The sequence below is a fragment of the Balaenoptera borealis genome (genome assembly GCF_965194805.1).
Source record: "Balaenoptera borealis genome assembly, chromosome: 20".
Lineage (NCBI taxonomy): Eukaryota > Metazoa > Chordata > Mammalia > Artiodactyla > Balaenopteridae > Balaenoptera > Balaenoptera borealis.
The window spans coordinates 49,942,466-49,959,852 of record NC_138879.1 but is presented as its reverse complement, the minus strand read 5'-3'; the positions used below and the strand labels follow the sequence as shown (position 1 = coordinate 49,959,852).

At 43.0% G+C, this 17,387-nt stretch overlaps 1 protein-coding gene across 2 annotated transcripts in view; it reads left to right on the top strand.

The window, feature by feature from the left end:
- Positions 1–13,132: 13,132 nt before the first annotated feature.
- Positions 13,133–17,387, top strand: part of UBE2G1 (ubiquitin conjugating enzyme E2 G1) — a 97,300-nt gene continuing 93,045 nt past the window's right edge. Inside the window, exon 1 of one of the 2 annotated variants that reach the window (XM_082370842.1) lies at positions 13,133–13,589. In XM_082370842.1, the coding sequence (XP_082226968.1) occupies positions 13,544–13,589 (46 nt within the window). In that variant the 5' untranslated portion in view covers positions 13,133–13,543. The remainder of the gene's footprint in view (positions 13,590–17,387) is intronic. The other variant, XM_082370841.1, reaches the window with a different exon arrangement.

Below are 17,387 nucleotides of genomic sequence, written 5' to 3'. Positions count from 1 at the left end.
TCTGCCTCCCTTGGGACCTTGGGCAGTCCACTTCCCGTCTCTGGGCCTCAGTCTCTCTGATGGGACCCTCAGGGTTGCTGTGAGGCACCCAGCAAGCACTGAGGGTGGATGGGCTACTCTGGAGCCTGCAGGAAGCTTGGTGTCCTAGCAAACATTTCCTCTGAGGGACTCAAAGGCCTTACACTCAACACATTCTGGAGACCCATCCCATTTTTCAGATGGCAGAACTGAGGCACCAAAGTATGAAGAAGCTAATTATCATTTAAGGGGAATTGCAGGCACCTATGCACGCACTGTTACTCCACCATGATCCAAAAAGGAACAGGTTTGCTGCTCAAATCTGTGAGAACAGCCGGGAGGGTAGGGTATAAGGAGGGAACATCAATAAAGAAGACTAAGTCATTGTCTTCTTCTGGGTTGTGCATACATATCCCTCCCCTGAGCTACTGCCCCACCTCTTTTCTCCTTCATAGTTAAACGTCTTGAAGGAGGAGGGACTACTTCAAACTCTACAATGACTTCCCACTGCAAATAGAATAAAATCCACTCCTCACCCTGGTCCAGGAAGCCTAGTACCTCTGACGTCACAGCCTGCCATCCTCTCCCCTCATACCTTTCGCCCCAGCCCCACAAGGCTTCCTTATGCTTTTACACCAACCTCAAATTGGACATGATGTGCTATTTTTTTACATATTGTGAAATTCAATTCGCTAATGTTTTCCTTTAAGAATTTTGCATCAGGAATTTCCTGCTGGTTAAGACTGCGCTCCCAACGCAGGGGGCCCAGATTCAATCCCTGGTCAGGGAACTAGATCCCACATGCCAAAACTAAGAGCCCGCAAGCCGCCACTAATACCCACCGCAGTCAAATAAATAAATAAAAATTTTTTTTTTTTTTTAAAAAGGAGGGATTGCCCTAGTGGCGCAGTAGTTGAGAATCTGCCTGCCCATGCAGGGGACATGGGTTTGAGCCCTAGTAGGGGAAGATCCCACATGCCGCGGAGCAACTAAGCCCGTGTGCCACAACTACTGAGCCTGCGCTCTAGAGCCCACGAGCCACAACTACTGAGCCCATGTGCCACAACTACTGTACTGAAGTCCATGCGCCTAGAGCCAGTGTTCCACAACAAGAGAAGCCACCGCAATGAGAAGCCCGTGCACCGCAAGGAAGAGCAGCCCCCGCTTGATGCAACTAGAGAAAGCCTGCACACAGCAACGACCCAATGCAGCCAAAAATAAATAAATAAATAAATAAATTTATTAAAAAAAAAAAAGATTATGCTAGCCCTGGGTCTTCCCTGGTGGTCCAGTGGTAAAGAATCTGCCTTCTAATGCAAGGGAGGGGGGTTCGATCCCTGGTTGGGGGACTAAGATCCCACATGCCGAGGGGCAACTAAGCCCGTGCGCCACAACTACTAAGCTTGCACGCCTCAATGAGAGCCTGTGTGCCGCAAATTACAGAGCCCACATGCTCTGGAGCCTGTTTGCCACAACTACAGAGCTCACGTGCCCTGGAGCCTGTGTGCCACAACTAGAGAGAGAAAACCTGAACGCCACAGCTAAGAGAGCGCCGCAACGAAGAGACCACCAGCTGCAACTAAGACCTGATGCAGCCAAGAAAGAAAGAAAGAAAGGAAGGAAGGAAGGAAGAAAGAAGGAAAGAAAGAAGGAAAGAAAGAAAGAAAGTAAAAAACAAAGCCAAAAAAATCTGAGCCTGTAGTTTTCTTTGTAGGAAGACATTTAATTACCAATTCCATTTATTTAATAGCAATGGAATTATTTAGGCTTTTCATCACCTCTTTTTTTAAATGTATTATTTCTTTGTTTTTTCTTTTTTTAAAATTTATTTTATTGAAGTATAGTTGATTTACATTCTGTTACTTGTTAAGTCTTTCACTAAATTATATTTTTCTAGGAAGTTATCCATTTAATCTAAGTTTTCAAATTTTGGCACAGAATTGTTCATAATGTTCTTATTATCTTTTTAATCCATGTGGTTTTGCTTCTTTTCACCCTTAATTTTATTTGTGCTTTCTCTTTAGTTTGTCTGAGTTTGTCAACCTTATTAGAATTTTCAAATTACCAATTTTTGGCCTTGTTATTCCTCTTTACTGGTTTTCCTGTTTGTTGTTTATATTCTCAACCTTGTGCTCTTGCTTTTATTAGTTTCTTATTTCTTTGGGTATATTTATTATTTTTTATAACATGTTTATTAAAATATAATTTGTATACCATGAAATTCACCCATATAGAGTATACACATTTCAATGGTTATTAGTGTATTCACAGAGTTGAACAGCCATTACCACAACATTTTCATTGCTCCAAAAAGAATTCTGTACCCATTATATGTTCCTCTCCATTTCCTTCCCTCCAACCCCATCCCTAGACAACAACTAATTTACTTTCTGTCTCGACAGATTTGCCTATTCTGGGTATTTCATATAAATAGAACCATATAATACGTGGGGTTTAGTGTCTGGCTTCTTTTCATTAGAATAATGTTTTCAATGTTCAACCACGTTGTAGCATGTAACAGTACATCATTTCTTTTTATGGTTGAATAATATTCCATTGTATGGATATACCACATTTGGTTACCTCTTCATTAGTTGATGGACATTTGTGTTGTTTCCACTTTTTTGCTTTTATGAATAATGATGCTGCAAACATTTTTGTGCAAGTTTTTGTGTGAACATGTTTCCAATTCTATTGAGTACATACCTAGGAGTAGAATTGCTGAATCATGTAGTATTCTATATATTTTTTTAAATACATTAACTCAGTCCTCACCACAACTTAAGACGTAAGTACTATTATTAGTAGTATTATTTTTTAATTTATTTTCTTTGGTTGCCCCAGGTGTTAGTAGCAGCAGGCAGGCTCCTTAGTTGAGGCATGCATGTGGGATCTAGTTCTGTGACCAGGGATCGAACCCGGGCCCCCTGCATTGGGAGTGCGGAGTCCTATCCACTGCGCCTCCAGGGAACTCCCTAGTATTCTATATTTAACTTTTTGAGAAACTACCAGATTTCCACCGTGGCTGCATCATTTTACAATTCCACCAAACATGTATGAAGGTTCCAATTTCTTTATGTCCTCCCCAACACTTTTATTATCTGTCTTTTGTATTCTATCCATTCTAGTGGTTGTGAGGTAATATCTCATTGTGGTTTTGACTGCATTTTCGTGATGCCTAATGATATTGATATCTTTTCATGTGCTTATTGGCCATTAGTATATCTTCTTTGGAGAAATGTCCATTCAGATCCTTTGCTCACTTTAAAATTGGGTTGTCTTTTTATTATTGAGCTGTAGGAGTTCTTCATATATTATGAATGGATATCCTTTATCAGATACATGATTTGTAAAACTTTTCTCTCTTTGTTTTGGTTTTCTTTTAATTTTCTCAACAATGTCCCTTAAAGCACAAAAGTTCTTAATTTTGATGATGTCCAATTTATCTATTTTTTCTTTTGTTGCATGTGCTTTTGTTGTCTTATCTAAGAAACCATTGCCTAATCCAAGGTCACAAAAATTTATGCTTATGTGTTCTTCTTTTTTTTTTTTAATTTATATGTTTAATTTATTTATTTTTAGCCACGTTGGATCTTTGTTGCTGTGTGTGGGCTTTCTCTAGTTGCAGCGAGCAGGGGCTGTTCTTCCTTGCGGTGTGTGGGCTTCTCATTGTGGTGGCTTCTCTTGTTGACGAGCATGGGCTCTAGGTGCGCGTGCTTCAGTAGTTGTGGCACGCGGGCTCAGTAGTTGTGGCTCGCGGCTCCAGAGCGCAGGCTCAGTAGTTGTGGCACATGGGCTTCGTTGCTCCGTGGCATGTGGGATCTTCCTGGACCAGGGCTCGAACCCATGTCCCTTACATTAGCAGGCGGATTCTTAACCACCGTGCCACCAGGAAAGTCCCTATGTGTTCTTCTAAAAACTTTAGTTTTAGTTCTTATACTTAGAATTTGATCCATTTTGAGTTAATTTTTGTATCTGGTGTGAGGGAGGGATCCAACATCATTCTCTTGTATGTGGATATCCAGTTGTCCCAGTACCATTCTTTGGGTTTATTTTGCTATTCTGTTTCTAACTTTTTACAATAAGTGTTTAGCTCATGAAGTTCTCAGTCTTTCTTCTCTTCTAAAGTAAGCATTTAAAGTTACACATTTTCCTTTAATTATTTTTTACTTTTTAATCTCAAAATAATTAGTAAAATTAACAATCCTAAAGAGGTTTATTCTGAGGCTTCAAGAACACCTTGGCACACCACTCTGTACCACCCTCTGCCAGGTATACAAACCCAAATTTAATAAGTGTAGGCTTATACTAGTCTTGAAAGACTATCTTATTATTAATTTAATAGGATTGACTCATTCATTCAACAGATATTTGTTGAGTGCCTACTGCATAGCATTATATTAAGTTCTGAGAACAGAGAAGTAAAATAGAGTCCTGCCATCCCAAAGCTTACTGACAATTGAAAGGAAGAAAAACTGAAATACTGCATGATAAATGTTAGGATAGGATATGTAATACACGTTGGAAATAGGAAACATAGGAGTAAAATTAATTTTGAGATTGTGAAAGGTTTTCTGGAGGAAATTGCTTCCTTCAAGGACCTGAAAGATGAATTGGTAGGAGCTTGCCAAGTACACAGCAGAAAAGAGTGTGCTGGGCCATTGGAGCAGCAAGTGGAAAGATCCAGAGGTATAAAAAAAACCTTGACCTTTTAGAGGAAGGAAAGGAAGTGTACTGTTCCAGGAGCAGAGAGTGTCAGGGAAAGGTACAGGATAAACCAGGAGAGGTCTACAGAGACTAGACCGTAAAGGACAATTAAACCATATTGGGGAGCTTGGGCTTCATCCTGTAATAGTTGGGAGGCCACTGAAGAGTTTTAAGTAGGATTGGGACAATAGCAGATTTGCATTTTGAAAGTTTTGCTGTGGCTGCAGAAAATAGATGAAGGGAGAGAAGGTCAAGACCAGTGGCCAGGAGACCCTTACAGAGGTTGCAGCAGTCATCAAGTCCTCGATTAAGGAGTGTCCAAGGAAATGGAAAAGAGGGAAGACTTAGGTCTTGGTGATTGACCAGATGTGAGAAAGGGGGTGGGACACAGAGGCTGACTCTCTCGTTTCTGACCTGGGTGACTAGGTACTGTCAGATGTGACAGCAGGTTGGGGGGAAGACAGTGAGGTTTTTGTTTTTTTTTTTAAGGTTTATTTTTTTAAAAAATTTTGACCATTAAAAAAAATTGAAGTATAGTTTATTTACAATGTGTTAGGTTTGGGTGTACAGCAAAGTGCTTCATTTATATGTATAAAAATATATCTATTTTTTTCAGATTCTTTTCCATTATAAGTTATTATAAGGTATTGAGTATAGTTCCCTATGCCATACAGTAGGTCCTTGTTGTTTCTCTATTTTATATGTAGTAGTGTATATATGTTAATCCCACCCTCCTGATTTATCTCCCCACTCCCACCCCGACAGTGTGCTCTGATCACAGTAGCTTGAGGTGCTTACAGGACACTTCTTCACCTCCTGGCCTTATCTGAACCCGGCTCTCTTCTAAGGACTCAGGTTCCTCAGCCCTCTCAAGGGAAGGCTGTCTTCTCTCACATTTCATGGATCTCTGGGCCAGTAGGCTTAGCATAATCTCCTGGTTCCTCACTGCTGCTTCCTAGTCTTTCTTCTCCTTTACCTTCACAAACCGGAGCTCTTTGAGGTTAATGCCATCTCCACTGTACCACTTATTACTCGTCTTTTTTTTTTTTTTGGCCGTATCGCTCCGCCTGTGGGATTTTAGTTCCCTGACCAGTGATCGAACCCTTGCCCCCTGCAGTGGAAGCACGGAGTCTTAACCACTGGACTGCCAGGGAAGTCCCACTTATTACTCTCTTTATTGCTATTATCTGTGGACCCATTCACCAATAACTTTGTCTCCTGGTTCACAGCCTTTCCCTTCATTCTACTCCACCTCTTGTCCTTGGGGACTTAATTACCCACTACCCATGTGGAAGACCTTTCCAGTACTCCTGCCTGTCACCTCCTTGACTTCCTCTCCTCCCCTCCCCACCAGCCAGCCTCTCCTATGTTCACAGGAGACCAACTCACCACCCATCACTATACCTCAACTGAATTCTAGATTTCAAACCACCCACCCTGACCACCATTTCCTGTCCTTCCAGCCAATTTGCTTTAGTGTCTATACCACACAACTCTTCAAACTCATCAAGACCCCATTATTTGTATCACTTTTTCACTATCAGCTCCCTCCCATTTTCACTTCCTTCTCTACTCAGCTTAGAGAAGAGTCCATTACTACAGGCACTCTCTTCATACAACTTCAATGAACTTGCCTGTCTGTCTCCATCTCAATCTCCAGTTACTTGACTGGTTAGCCCCCAACCCTAAGTGTACCCCAGCTATCAGAGTTTTTCGTGCCTACACCTGAGCAACTGAAAATTGCCAGAAAAAAAAAAAATTACCGGGCTGGACCTACTGGTTCCTTTTTCAGTTCATGACCACAAACCTCAAATAAGCACACGACACTGAGATCTCTATTTTTCCGTCTTGCATTTAGCCTTCAACCCACTTTGCTCTGCCTGCTGTCAATATTGCTCCATCAAAATCCTTCTATCAAGGTCAAAAACAGCTTCTCAGTTTCAAAATTCAGCGCGTGGTGGGGGAGGGGGAATGTGAAAGGAATCAAAATGTACAAACTTCCAGTTATAAAACAAGTCACGGGGATGTAATGTGTATCATGGCGACTATAGTTAATAATACTGTATTGAATAGTTGAAAGTTGTTAAGAGAGTACATCTTAAAAGTCTTGTGAGAAAAAATTTTTTTGTTAATTATGTATGGTGATGGATGGTAACTAGATTTATTGTGGTGATCTCAGTGTATACAAACATGGAATCATTATGCTGTACACCTGAAACTAATATGTCAATTATACCTCAATTAAAAAAATTCCAAAGGCAGAATAGATTATATAAAGATTTCTCTGAATAAAATGGTGTTAATACTGAGACCACCTGCAGGTTAATGCTGGAAATTTCTTCATTGAACATTTTCCTAAAAGATTTGAAAGACCAAGTGCACAAACATCCAGGTGTGAAATGTTACTAAATTCTTTCAGGTAGTGAAATGTGAAACAGGTAGTATGGTCATGCCTGGGTGAGTTGTTAAGTAACTTAATATATTAAGGAGACAGAATGCAGCCTTTTACACCTGCTGTTACGGGAGGCTGTACAGTACAGTGGGTAATAGCTCAGGTTTTGGCAACAGACAGTTGGGGTTTCACTCCCAATTCCACCATTTACTATGTTTTAAGAGGATTTGACATCTGAGCAGGCCACTGAATCTAAGCCTCAGTTTCCTCATCTGTAGAATGGAAATAATAGGGTTAATGTATGTAATCTGTGAGGTAATGCATCAAAGTGGTTATTCAGTTACTTTGTACATAGTGAATGTCCAATAAATGCCAGTTGTCTTAATTAAAAAAAAAATTCAGTGCATCCTTCTCAGTCTTCATCTTTCTCTACCTCTCAATACCCTGTTGCAGTTGACCATTCCTTCCTCCTGGGAACATTGGCTCCTGTCTTGGCTTTTGTAACACCACACACTGGTTTTTCTCCTTTGTGTTCATCCCTGTTTGGGGAACTAAGATCCTGCAAGCCGCATGGTACAGTCAAAAAAAAAAAAAATTTTCAGTTCACTCTCTCCCTAGGAAACCTGATCTCTCAAAATTTGTATCTATAGATCTATAATCTATAGCCTTGGCCTCTCCTCTGAGCTCCAGTCTTATGTATGCATATGCTAATTTGACATCTCTGCTTGGATGTCTAATAAAGAGCTAAAATATAACTCATCCAAAATAGATCTGTTTATATCACCCACTTGAACCTGTTGTTCCCGTCTTCCTTTTTGAAATAAAGCCAGTTCTTCCAGGGGTCATAAACCTAGGAGTCGTCTTTCCCCTTCACCCACATTCAATCCATCAGCATGCCCTTCCTATTTTACTTCCAAAATTTATCTCAAATCCATTCCCAATCTCCCCTCCCCACACCTACTTTACCATCCTTGCCCCCATTCTGGTTCAAGTTACCACCATCTTTTGCCTCATCTTCTGCAATAACCTTCTTACTGATCTTCCAGTAAAGTCTTCTCTTTTGTATAAGTGTCAAAGGGAGTTTTAAACAATGTAAATCACCCATCTCAAGGCTTCCACTGTAACTAAACTAAAATCCAGACTCTTTCCTGTGGTCAACAAGGCCTCCTTTGTAAGATGACCCCTGTCTGCCTCTCCAACCTGCTCTTAGCACCCTTTTCATCAGGTTCCAGTAGGGCCGCCACACCCATGCTGACCCCCTTTCTAGTCTTTGGACAAGCCGAGCTCTTTCTCCTTTTTTAAAAAAATAAATTTATTATTTATTTATTCATTTATTTATTTCTAAATTGATATTCAGGGTTTACTTTTTTTCAGGGTTTACATTCTTTTTTTTTTAAGCTTTTTTTTAAATTTATTTATTTTATTTTTTTTATTTTTGTCTGTGTTGGGTCTTCATTTCTGTGCGTGGGCTTTCTCTAGTTGCTGCGAGCAGGGGCTACTCTTCGTTGCAGTGCGCAAGCTTCTCATTGCGGTGGCTTCTCTTGTTGCGGAACATGGGCTCTAGGCGTGCGGGCTTTGGTAGTTGTGGCTTGTGGGCTCAGTAGTTGTGGCTCGCAGGCTCTAGAGCTCAGGCTCAGTAGTTGTGGCGCACGGGCTTGGTTGCTCCGTGGCATGTGGGATCTTCCCGGACCAGGGCTCGAACCCGTGTCCCCTGCATTGGTAGGCAGATTCTTAACCACTGCGCCACCAAGGAAGTCCCAAGCCGAGGTCTTTCTTACCATAGGGTCTTAGAAGTAGCTTTTCCTCAGCCTGGAATGCTCTTCCCCAGAATCCTCAAATGGCATCTCCTACTTGTAATTCAGAACTCAGCTCAAATATAATCTCTTGAGAGAGGACTTCCCTGACTACCTTATCTAAACTTTACTCTTTTCCTTACCTTTTTTATTTCTATCATATCACTTGTTATAATGATGACTTGTTTAATATTTGTTTACCTTTTTAACTGATTGTCCTCTCTCACTGGATGTCTGTGCCATGTGGGCAGGAACTTGGTCTGTCTAGTTTACTCCTGGACCCTAGGTCTTAGAATCATCTGTAGCTCACAGTAGGTGTTCAATGAACATTTGTTAGGTCAATGAACACAGAGTTAGACAGTTAGATGTGCTGACAGGAACTGGTGAAAGATCTGGGCTGGAGATAAAGATTTGGGGATTATTTTAAAAATAAATCTTAGGGCTTCCCTGGTGGTGCAGTGGTTAAGAATCTGCCTGCCAATGCAGGGGACACAGGTTTGAACCCTGGTCTGGGAAGTTCCCACATGCTGCGGAGCAACGAAGCCCATGCGCCACAACTACTGAGCCTGCACTCTAGAGCCCACGAGCCACAACTACTGAAGCCTGCATGCCTAGAGCCAGTGCTCTGCAACAAGAGAAGCCACCGCAATGAGAAGCCTGCGCACCGCAACGAAGAGTAGCCCCTGCTCGCCACAACTAGAGAAAGCCCACGCGCAGCAACGAAAACCCAACGCAGCCAAAAATAAATAAATAAAATAAATAAATAAATTTAAAAAAATCTTAATAAGCAAGGAATAGAAGGGAACTTCATTAACCTGTTAAAATGATCTACAAAAAAAATCTACAGCATGAAAAAAATAATGAAACATCAAAATAACCCTTTAAGAATGGAAAAAAACAAGGGTGCCCACTACTACTTCTACACCACTCTGCTGGAGGTCCTAGCCAGCACAGTGAGGCAAAAAGAGAAACAATGTATCAAAAGAAAGAAATAGAAACACCATTATTTGGACTTACATTATTTACATAGAAAATAAAAATAATCTATAAATTGTTAATTTAGAGTTTAGTGAGGTTGCAGGATCAACATACAAAAATCAACTGCTTTTTAAAATAATTTTTTATATACCAGAAAAATGCAGACTATCTCATTATTCTAAGCTTATTTGTGTACGTAAATGAAAACAACCATTCTGTCACTACAAAACTCACTGTGAACCCAGTTAATTAAAAAAAGAAAACATCCTAGAGACAACCAAAGCATATTATCATACTTCAAAATACAAAAAAAGGACTTTCCTGGTAGCACAGTGGTTAAGAATCCAGCTGCCAATGCAGGGCACACTGGTTCAAGCCCTAGTAAGGGAAGATCCCACACGCAGTGGAGCAACTAAGCCCGTGAGCCACAACTACTGAAGCCTGTGCTCCACAACAAGAAAAGCCACTGCAATGAGAAGCTCACACACCGCAAGGAAGAGTAGCCCCCGCTTGCTGCAACTAGAGAAAGCCTGTGTGCAGCAACAAAGACCCAACACAGCCAAAAAAAAGAAAAAAAAATCCTAAGACTATCCAGAGAAGAAAAAAAAGTAGGTCACTGAGGTCACTGACAATGGAATAAGAATCAACAGCAACACTGGATGCTAAAAGACAATGGACCAATGCTTTCACATTTTTGAAGAAAAAATATTTGACCTTAAACATAAAATTCTATACCCAGCTAAACTGGCACTTAATTATAGATGTTTAAAATAATGGCATTTTCAGCTGTTATTATAAGGACTTGGAAAATTTGCCTCATGTATACTCATCAGAAGTTATCTGATAATATGCTCCAGCAAAAGAAGGGAGTAACAAAAAATAATTAGACTTGATCTAGGATGCAGTAGACTCATCCCAGGAGAGCAGCCAAGGGGAGTCCTAAGAAGACTTCTATGTAGGAAGCGTAGCCCAAAGCAACCAGCCCAGGTTAGAGGGTAACATAGAGACTTCTAGGAGGGAGAGTTTCAAGAAAAAGGGCTTGATAGGATAAGTGGTACAATAGCACTGGGGTGGGATAGGGAAGGGAAGGATTTTAATTATACTCAAGATACTGCAAGAAAAAAAAGTATAATTAGAAATGCTAGGCCTCCAAAAAAAAAATCTGTGTAAGGAATGAAAATAATCCATTATAGTATTTGACTTTCCTATTCAACATTTACAAAGTCACAATAGTGTAAAAACCATTTATTGCTATAACTAAATATGATAATTTAATGATTTAGAATAAAAGATGGAAAGTAGCATGACAGTTAAATCCTTATCAGTTACAATAAGAATAAATATATAAGGTCTAAAATGGATAAATCAAGAAAAAGCATTATATCATTTAGAATAAATGGAGGTAACTACGAGAAGAAACTGCTAAAAGAGTTAAAAGGGATTGCCTTTGGTAAGCAGGATTTACGAATGGGGAAGGGCACATATGAGAAATACGTTTGTTTTTCACTATAATCCTTAATACACTGATTATGAACTATGTGTATTTACTACTTTGATAAAACTGAAAATTTACTTAAATAGAAAGATTTTTGGTCCAGAAAGGAGGGAGGGTGTCAGAAACGGATTTTTTTCTGGTAAAGCTAAGGAAGCTTTAGAGCCCCCGGGAAGGCTGGAATTTGTTTTAGGTGAGAGAGGAAACCATGTTGCAATCAAGCAGAATTTCTGATAACCTGCCTCAAGAGATCTCAGAGAAAGGGAACAATTTTCCAAGCATACAGCTATTTGTGGTTTATTTTCTCATTCTAAATAGACAATCCTATTCAAATGCAATTAAAAATTTTTTTTCCCTAAAGAGAGTCCTTCAAACAGGGTAAATTTTAGGTTTCACAAAACCTGGGTTAGCTCCAGGGAGTTGTTTCCCAAAGGAGTCCAGATTCACTTTTTTTTTTTAATGGTAGATTTATGTTTTTATGCAGATTCACTCTTTTTTTTTTTTTTTTTTGCTGCACTTGGGCTTTCTCTAGTTGCAGCGAGGGGGGGCTACTCTTTGTTGTGGTGCGTGGTCTTCTCATTGTGGTGGCTTCTCTTGTTGCAGAGCACCAGCTCTAGGTGCGCGGGCTTCAGTAGTTGTGGCACGCAGGCTCAGTAGTTGTGGCTCCCAGGCTCAGTAGTTGTGGCTCCCGGGCTCTAGAGCGCAGGCTCAGTCGTTGTGGCGCACGGGCTTAGTTGCTCCGCGGCATGTGGGATCTTCCCGGACCAGGGCTCGAACCGTGTCCCCTGCATAGGCAGGTGGATTCTTAACCACTGTGCCACCAGGGAAGCCCTGCAGATTCACTCTTAATGTTCATTTGTTCCTTTTAATTCTTGTTTTAGGGGGAGAGTGAGGACAATTTTTTCGGTAATTTTTGGAATCAAGAAAATGTATTAGAACCTGGTCCTCCTCTGGCTACCTTACCTGGAGCTCACAGAGACTGTAAGACCTTTGAGGATAGGAACAGAGCTGTATTCTCTGTGTCTTCTACAGTTCAGGTACAAAGTTAATGCAGGTTCAGTAAATATTTTTGAAGGAACAGATACATTTGAGTGCCATTAGGTATCATTTTTCCTTCTTCTCCGTCTCTTTATTAAGACTGTTATGCAAGGCAGAAAGCTGTGGGAATGAGGATGAGAAGAGGTAGAGCGGGGTAAGGTTGCTTTTTCCAAGCCCTAGATCCCACACTTAGACTTCACATAGTAGATGCCTTTCTGGATATTTTGTACCGTGTATATCAGATTTTGCTAATCTCAACTCACTTTACACATAGAGATTATTAACGATGTTTAAACATGTTGTGCTATGAGATGCAGAACATTTTACTTATTTCAAGAATCTTTTTGTGCAACTTTCTGTAAAGTGAATTACCAGCATATATGAAAGTCTATTTTGGGGGTGTGCTTAAAATGGGGCACACCAGTACTAAGTTCGGCTTTAACAATGACTAATTCGCACACCATGTGTGGAGTGTTAGATAGCTGTTGGGCGCTCGCCAACAACTAGGCATCACCACTTCTTTTAGCCCCTTCACTCTCAGACCACCTGCTTCGACCCGGAGGTGCTGTCTTGATCCCCCGCGACCTCTTTGTCATGGCGTCCGCGGGGCGTCTCCCGCCGAGGCCCCGGCACCCAGCCAGGCGGCGACCTTCCCAAGATGGCGGCGTCAGGGGCCACTGCGCGGAGGGGGCGGGGTTCCGCCTCCGGAGGCGGGGCAGGGAGCCAGAGGGGTCGGCCTAGCGGGAGGGCAGCTTCCGAAGTAGGCAGCCCCAGCGCGCCTGCGTGGAGCGACCCTGCGCGCAGTGAGGCAGTGGCGGGGGAAGGCACCGGTGGGGCCGACTGGCGGGTTGAAGGAGGGAAGCGGGCGAGCGAAGTCCCAGTGCGCGCCGCGGCGGCACGGGTACCCTCCCCTTCCGGGCGTGAGGCGCTGTGAGGAAAGCTGAAGCGAGCGGACTCGCACCGGCAGCGAGACGCCGCTACCGCCGCCCCAGCCCAGCCTCCCTCGGCTTCGGCGCTCCCGTCGTGGGGGCCCGGGTTCCTCAGCACACCCAGCTCCAGCAGCCCCAGAGCCTGTCCCCAGTCTTTCGGAAGCCCCGGCGCCAGCCCGGGCCCTTGGCGGGGAGGATGACGGAGCTGCAGTCGGCACTGCTACTGCGAAGACAGCTGGCAGGTGAGCGGGCGGGCGGAGGGGCGCCGGCCCGGGCCGCGATCGCGGCGAGCAGCTGCCCGCTCCTCCTCTCCTCCTCCTGGGCGCTCCCGGGCGGGCGGCCGGACGGGCGAGGGGAAGCGGCAGTCCCCGGCGAGGCCGGGCGCGGGCCTGCGAGGTTGGTGAGCCAGGGCGCCAGTCCCGGCCGGGCCCATCACTTCTTTCCCTGCTTTCTTAGGGCATTAGGGGCGGGGACGCGCCCCAGCCTCGGCCCCAGGATCTGGCCTGCCGCCCCGGGGGAAGGAGGGGAGGTTGCCCCCTCCCCCACTGTTCGGTGGGATGTTGCGGGGGAGGGGCTGTAGGTCCCCAGCCCCGGCGGACCCTCCCTGGAGGGGCGGGTCCGGGCTCAGGTGCGGCAGAGGCCGCCGGACCCCCGAGGCAGGAAGAGCGTCTGGGCCGGGCCGGCTGCGCGTCCCGGGCTCGGGTGTCCGAGCCGCGGGCGGACAGCCGGGGGCCGGGTGGGCGAGAGGAACTGGCCCCCGGGCGGATAGGTGAGGCGCGCCAAACTTCTGCCCAGGCAGCGCCGGGTCCACGGAGTTGTGGCGGACAACAAAAGCCCCGGCCTCCGCGGCCTCGTCGCGGGCCCGCGGGGTCTGAGAATCCTGCGGGGCGCGGGACGCCGCCTCGCCTGCCTCTGCCTGGCACGGGCTCCGGCTGCGCCGCCCGGCTGGGGGAGGGTAGAGAGCCGAGCGCCGAGAGCCGCTCGCTGGCCGGCTCGGGGCTTTGTGCTCCGAGCGACTCCGGCTCCTGAGCAGGCCTGCGGGTCCCCGGGGCTGAGGCCCGCGGGCTCTGGCTTGGGGCGGTGGCCGGTCTGCCTCCCCAGAGGTGCCTGCGTCCCCCCTCCCCCATTGTCCCGGCCTCCGGCCGTTTGCGGCTTCCAGGTTGACTTTTTAGGGGGTTGGCTCCGACTCTGCTAGGACTGTGTGAGCGGAGCATGCGCACTGGGGACAGGGACGTACGTGTGCGGAGTGGAAGGGGGGAGGCGGGTTGGTGGCTTCACAATGCCGCCCCACGTGCTGCCAGATTTAAAGAGAAATGAACCAGCAGTTACCACTGCTGCCCAACGCCCAGCCTGTGTCCTTCTCCGTTCTGACGGATCTTCACCTCCCCACTCCACAGCCAGCGGCCCTGAGCCCTCGGCAGAACCCAGAGGCTGGAATGAAGACATCTATTTTTGAAATAGGTTTACTAAGACTTAGGTTGAGGTGTTAGTTAAATCACCTTTATGGCTTCTTAAGGAAAAGGTTGTCAGGGGCTGTTACAGGTTGTATAATTAGGTTTATTATTAGAGCATGAGCAAGCAGGTTTGGACAAGTACTAAAGTTCTAAATGCTCAGGGGGAGTGACGGAGTGAATGGAGAATTTCTGGTGATACCTGTGTCCATCGCAAATGTATTGGGCAAGCAGTGAAAGAATAACTTTACTGAATCTTATATTTGCAAACACACGTTACTCTTCTGTGTATTTTTCTGGTTTGTTTTGTTTTGGAGGAAGGAATTAAGATGTTCTTTTTTCTCCCTAAGAATACTTTAATCAGAATAAGTTTTAATTATGTGGTGAACTGTTAAACAGTATTAAAATACTAAATCAGTATTAAAACAGTGCTCAACTCTTTCATAATGTGAAAGATACATATTTTAAAGGTGTAAAATAAGTTAAGTAGTTACTAAGAAAGTAAAGTATGACTAATAACAGTGTTACCAGCAGCAGTATTTCAAAATTCTTGCCAACCTATTTGTGAACGGACTGTAAATTTTGATAGCCACTTGGTTCAGTTTTGCACTCTTTTACAAGATTAATCCCAAATATTGATAAGACATTTCCCAAAGCTCTTTCTTAATGGTTGACTTTTTGATAAGGCACACCAAGATATGCTTTAAGTTTGGAGGACGGAATGATTTAGTTTGTAATTTTTCATGCCTCCTTATAAAGTTACTTAGCTGCTGATTAATTTTCTTGTCTTCTTGATCAGAAACAATGGACTGTTCTTAATATTTTCTTAAATTTTTGAAGGTTATTGATTAACATGCTCAAAATGTATAAAACAGGCCAAGGCCAGTGTATTAAGGAAAATGTGAAAATACCAAGTTTATTGGGAAGACTTGATAAAACTACATACTGAAATAAAGGCCCTGTTGTATTTTAGTCGTTAGTAGTACATTGAGCTTTTTGGTTTTTCAAATATCATTTGAAAACAGGAAAGAATGGTAAAGTGTAATCTCTTGAAATAATTTAGAGTGAACTTTTGGAAGGCTTAATAATAAATGCTTTGAAAATCTTGAAATGTATTGAACTGAGTAGACACACAAACCTAAGCCATTCTGGCTGCTAGAATTTCAGAAACTTAACAACAACAGTGGCTAACAATAGTACATTTATTGAGCCCCTAGTCTGCCAGTCCTGAAGGATTTTACTTCATTACTTGAGGGGAGAATTTATTGTGTGTGTGTGGTGTTTTGTTGGTAACTGTAATGAAGAACCTGGTTACTTTCTGAGTGAAGCAGAATGGTTCCTTGGGTTGCAGAGTTTCTCAGCCTCAGCACCACTGATATTTTGGGCTGATTATTGTTGTGAAGGCCTATACTATGCATAATAGAATGTTTAGCAGCATTCTTGGCCCCTACCCACCAGATGCCAGTAGTACACCTCCTCAGTTGTGACAACCAAAAATGTCTCTGTTGCCAGATGTCCCCTGAGGATCATAGTCATCTGAGGTTGAAAACTCTCTGGTTTAAGGTGTTTTAGTTAAGACCATAATGGCCATTGTGAAGCAAGTAAGAACACCTAACAGATTCATGAAATCAGATAGGTTGTGTATTTCTTTGTGGGTATTATTAGACCATGACTTACTCCGTTGCGAATTCAGCAGTCACAGTTCAGTTTTTGCAGCGCATAATGCTAAACACTAAGAAATCCCACAGCACAAGAGATAATATAATTTTTTTTTTGAAAAGGTATTGTAAACAGTGGTTAAAAATACAAAGAGTATAAAAAGGTTTAGTTTTTCCATCCCGACCCACGCTGCTTTTCTTGGAAGCAGCCATCATTGATAATTTCTTGTGTGTCTTCTTATACTGTATATGTTTATATAGCTATATATGTTTATATGGGCTAACGATTGCTGAGGACTAGCATAGCATCTACCAAGCATTTCGCTGAGAGCTTTATGTGTATTATCTCATTTAATCCTCCTAATAAGGAAATTGAGGCTAAGAGAGTATCAGTAACTTGCCCAATGTCACACAGGTAGTAAGTGGTGCTGCTAGATTCATATTCAGGACCTTCTTATTAGAGACATCGTTGTTTTTAATTGGCTATATTGTCTTCCAGGGAGCAACAATTTAACACAATTGTGAAATACGGTTTTATAAATTTAAATATTTGAGCTTAATTTATCCAGTAACTACCAAAATGATTGGGGAAATGTTCTCATCTTAATAAAATTTTATGTACGAAATAATGCACATTAAAATCTAAGTGATATTCTTAAGGTAATCATAAAAAGATGTTTTAGCCGTTGTCACTTTACGACCAACATTCTGCAGAATGTCATAGATTGAAAGTAGCGCTAAGCTTTTTTGTGTTAGCAGTTAACTCTGAGAAAATAAATTGGACTAATTGGACTTATTCCCTACTATAACCATACTAACTTTTACTTTATGACAAGCATTTATAAAGAATAAGAGGATTTTTTTTTTTTAAGATCACTTGAGTTTTTTTTAACATTGACAACACAGTAGTTGCTTTCTCATAGTTACCTGT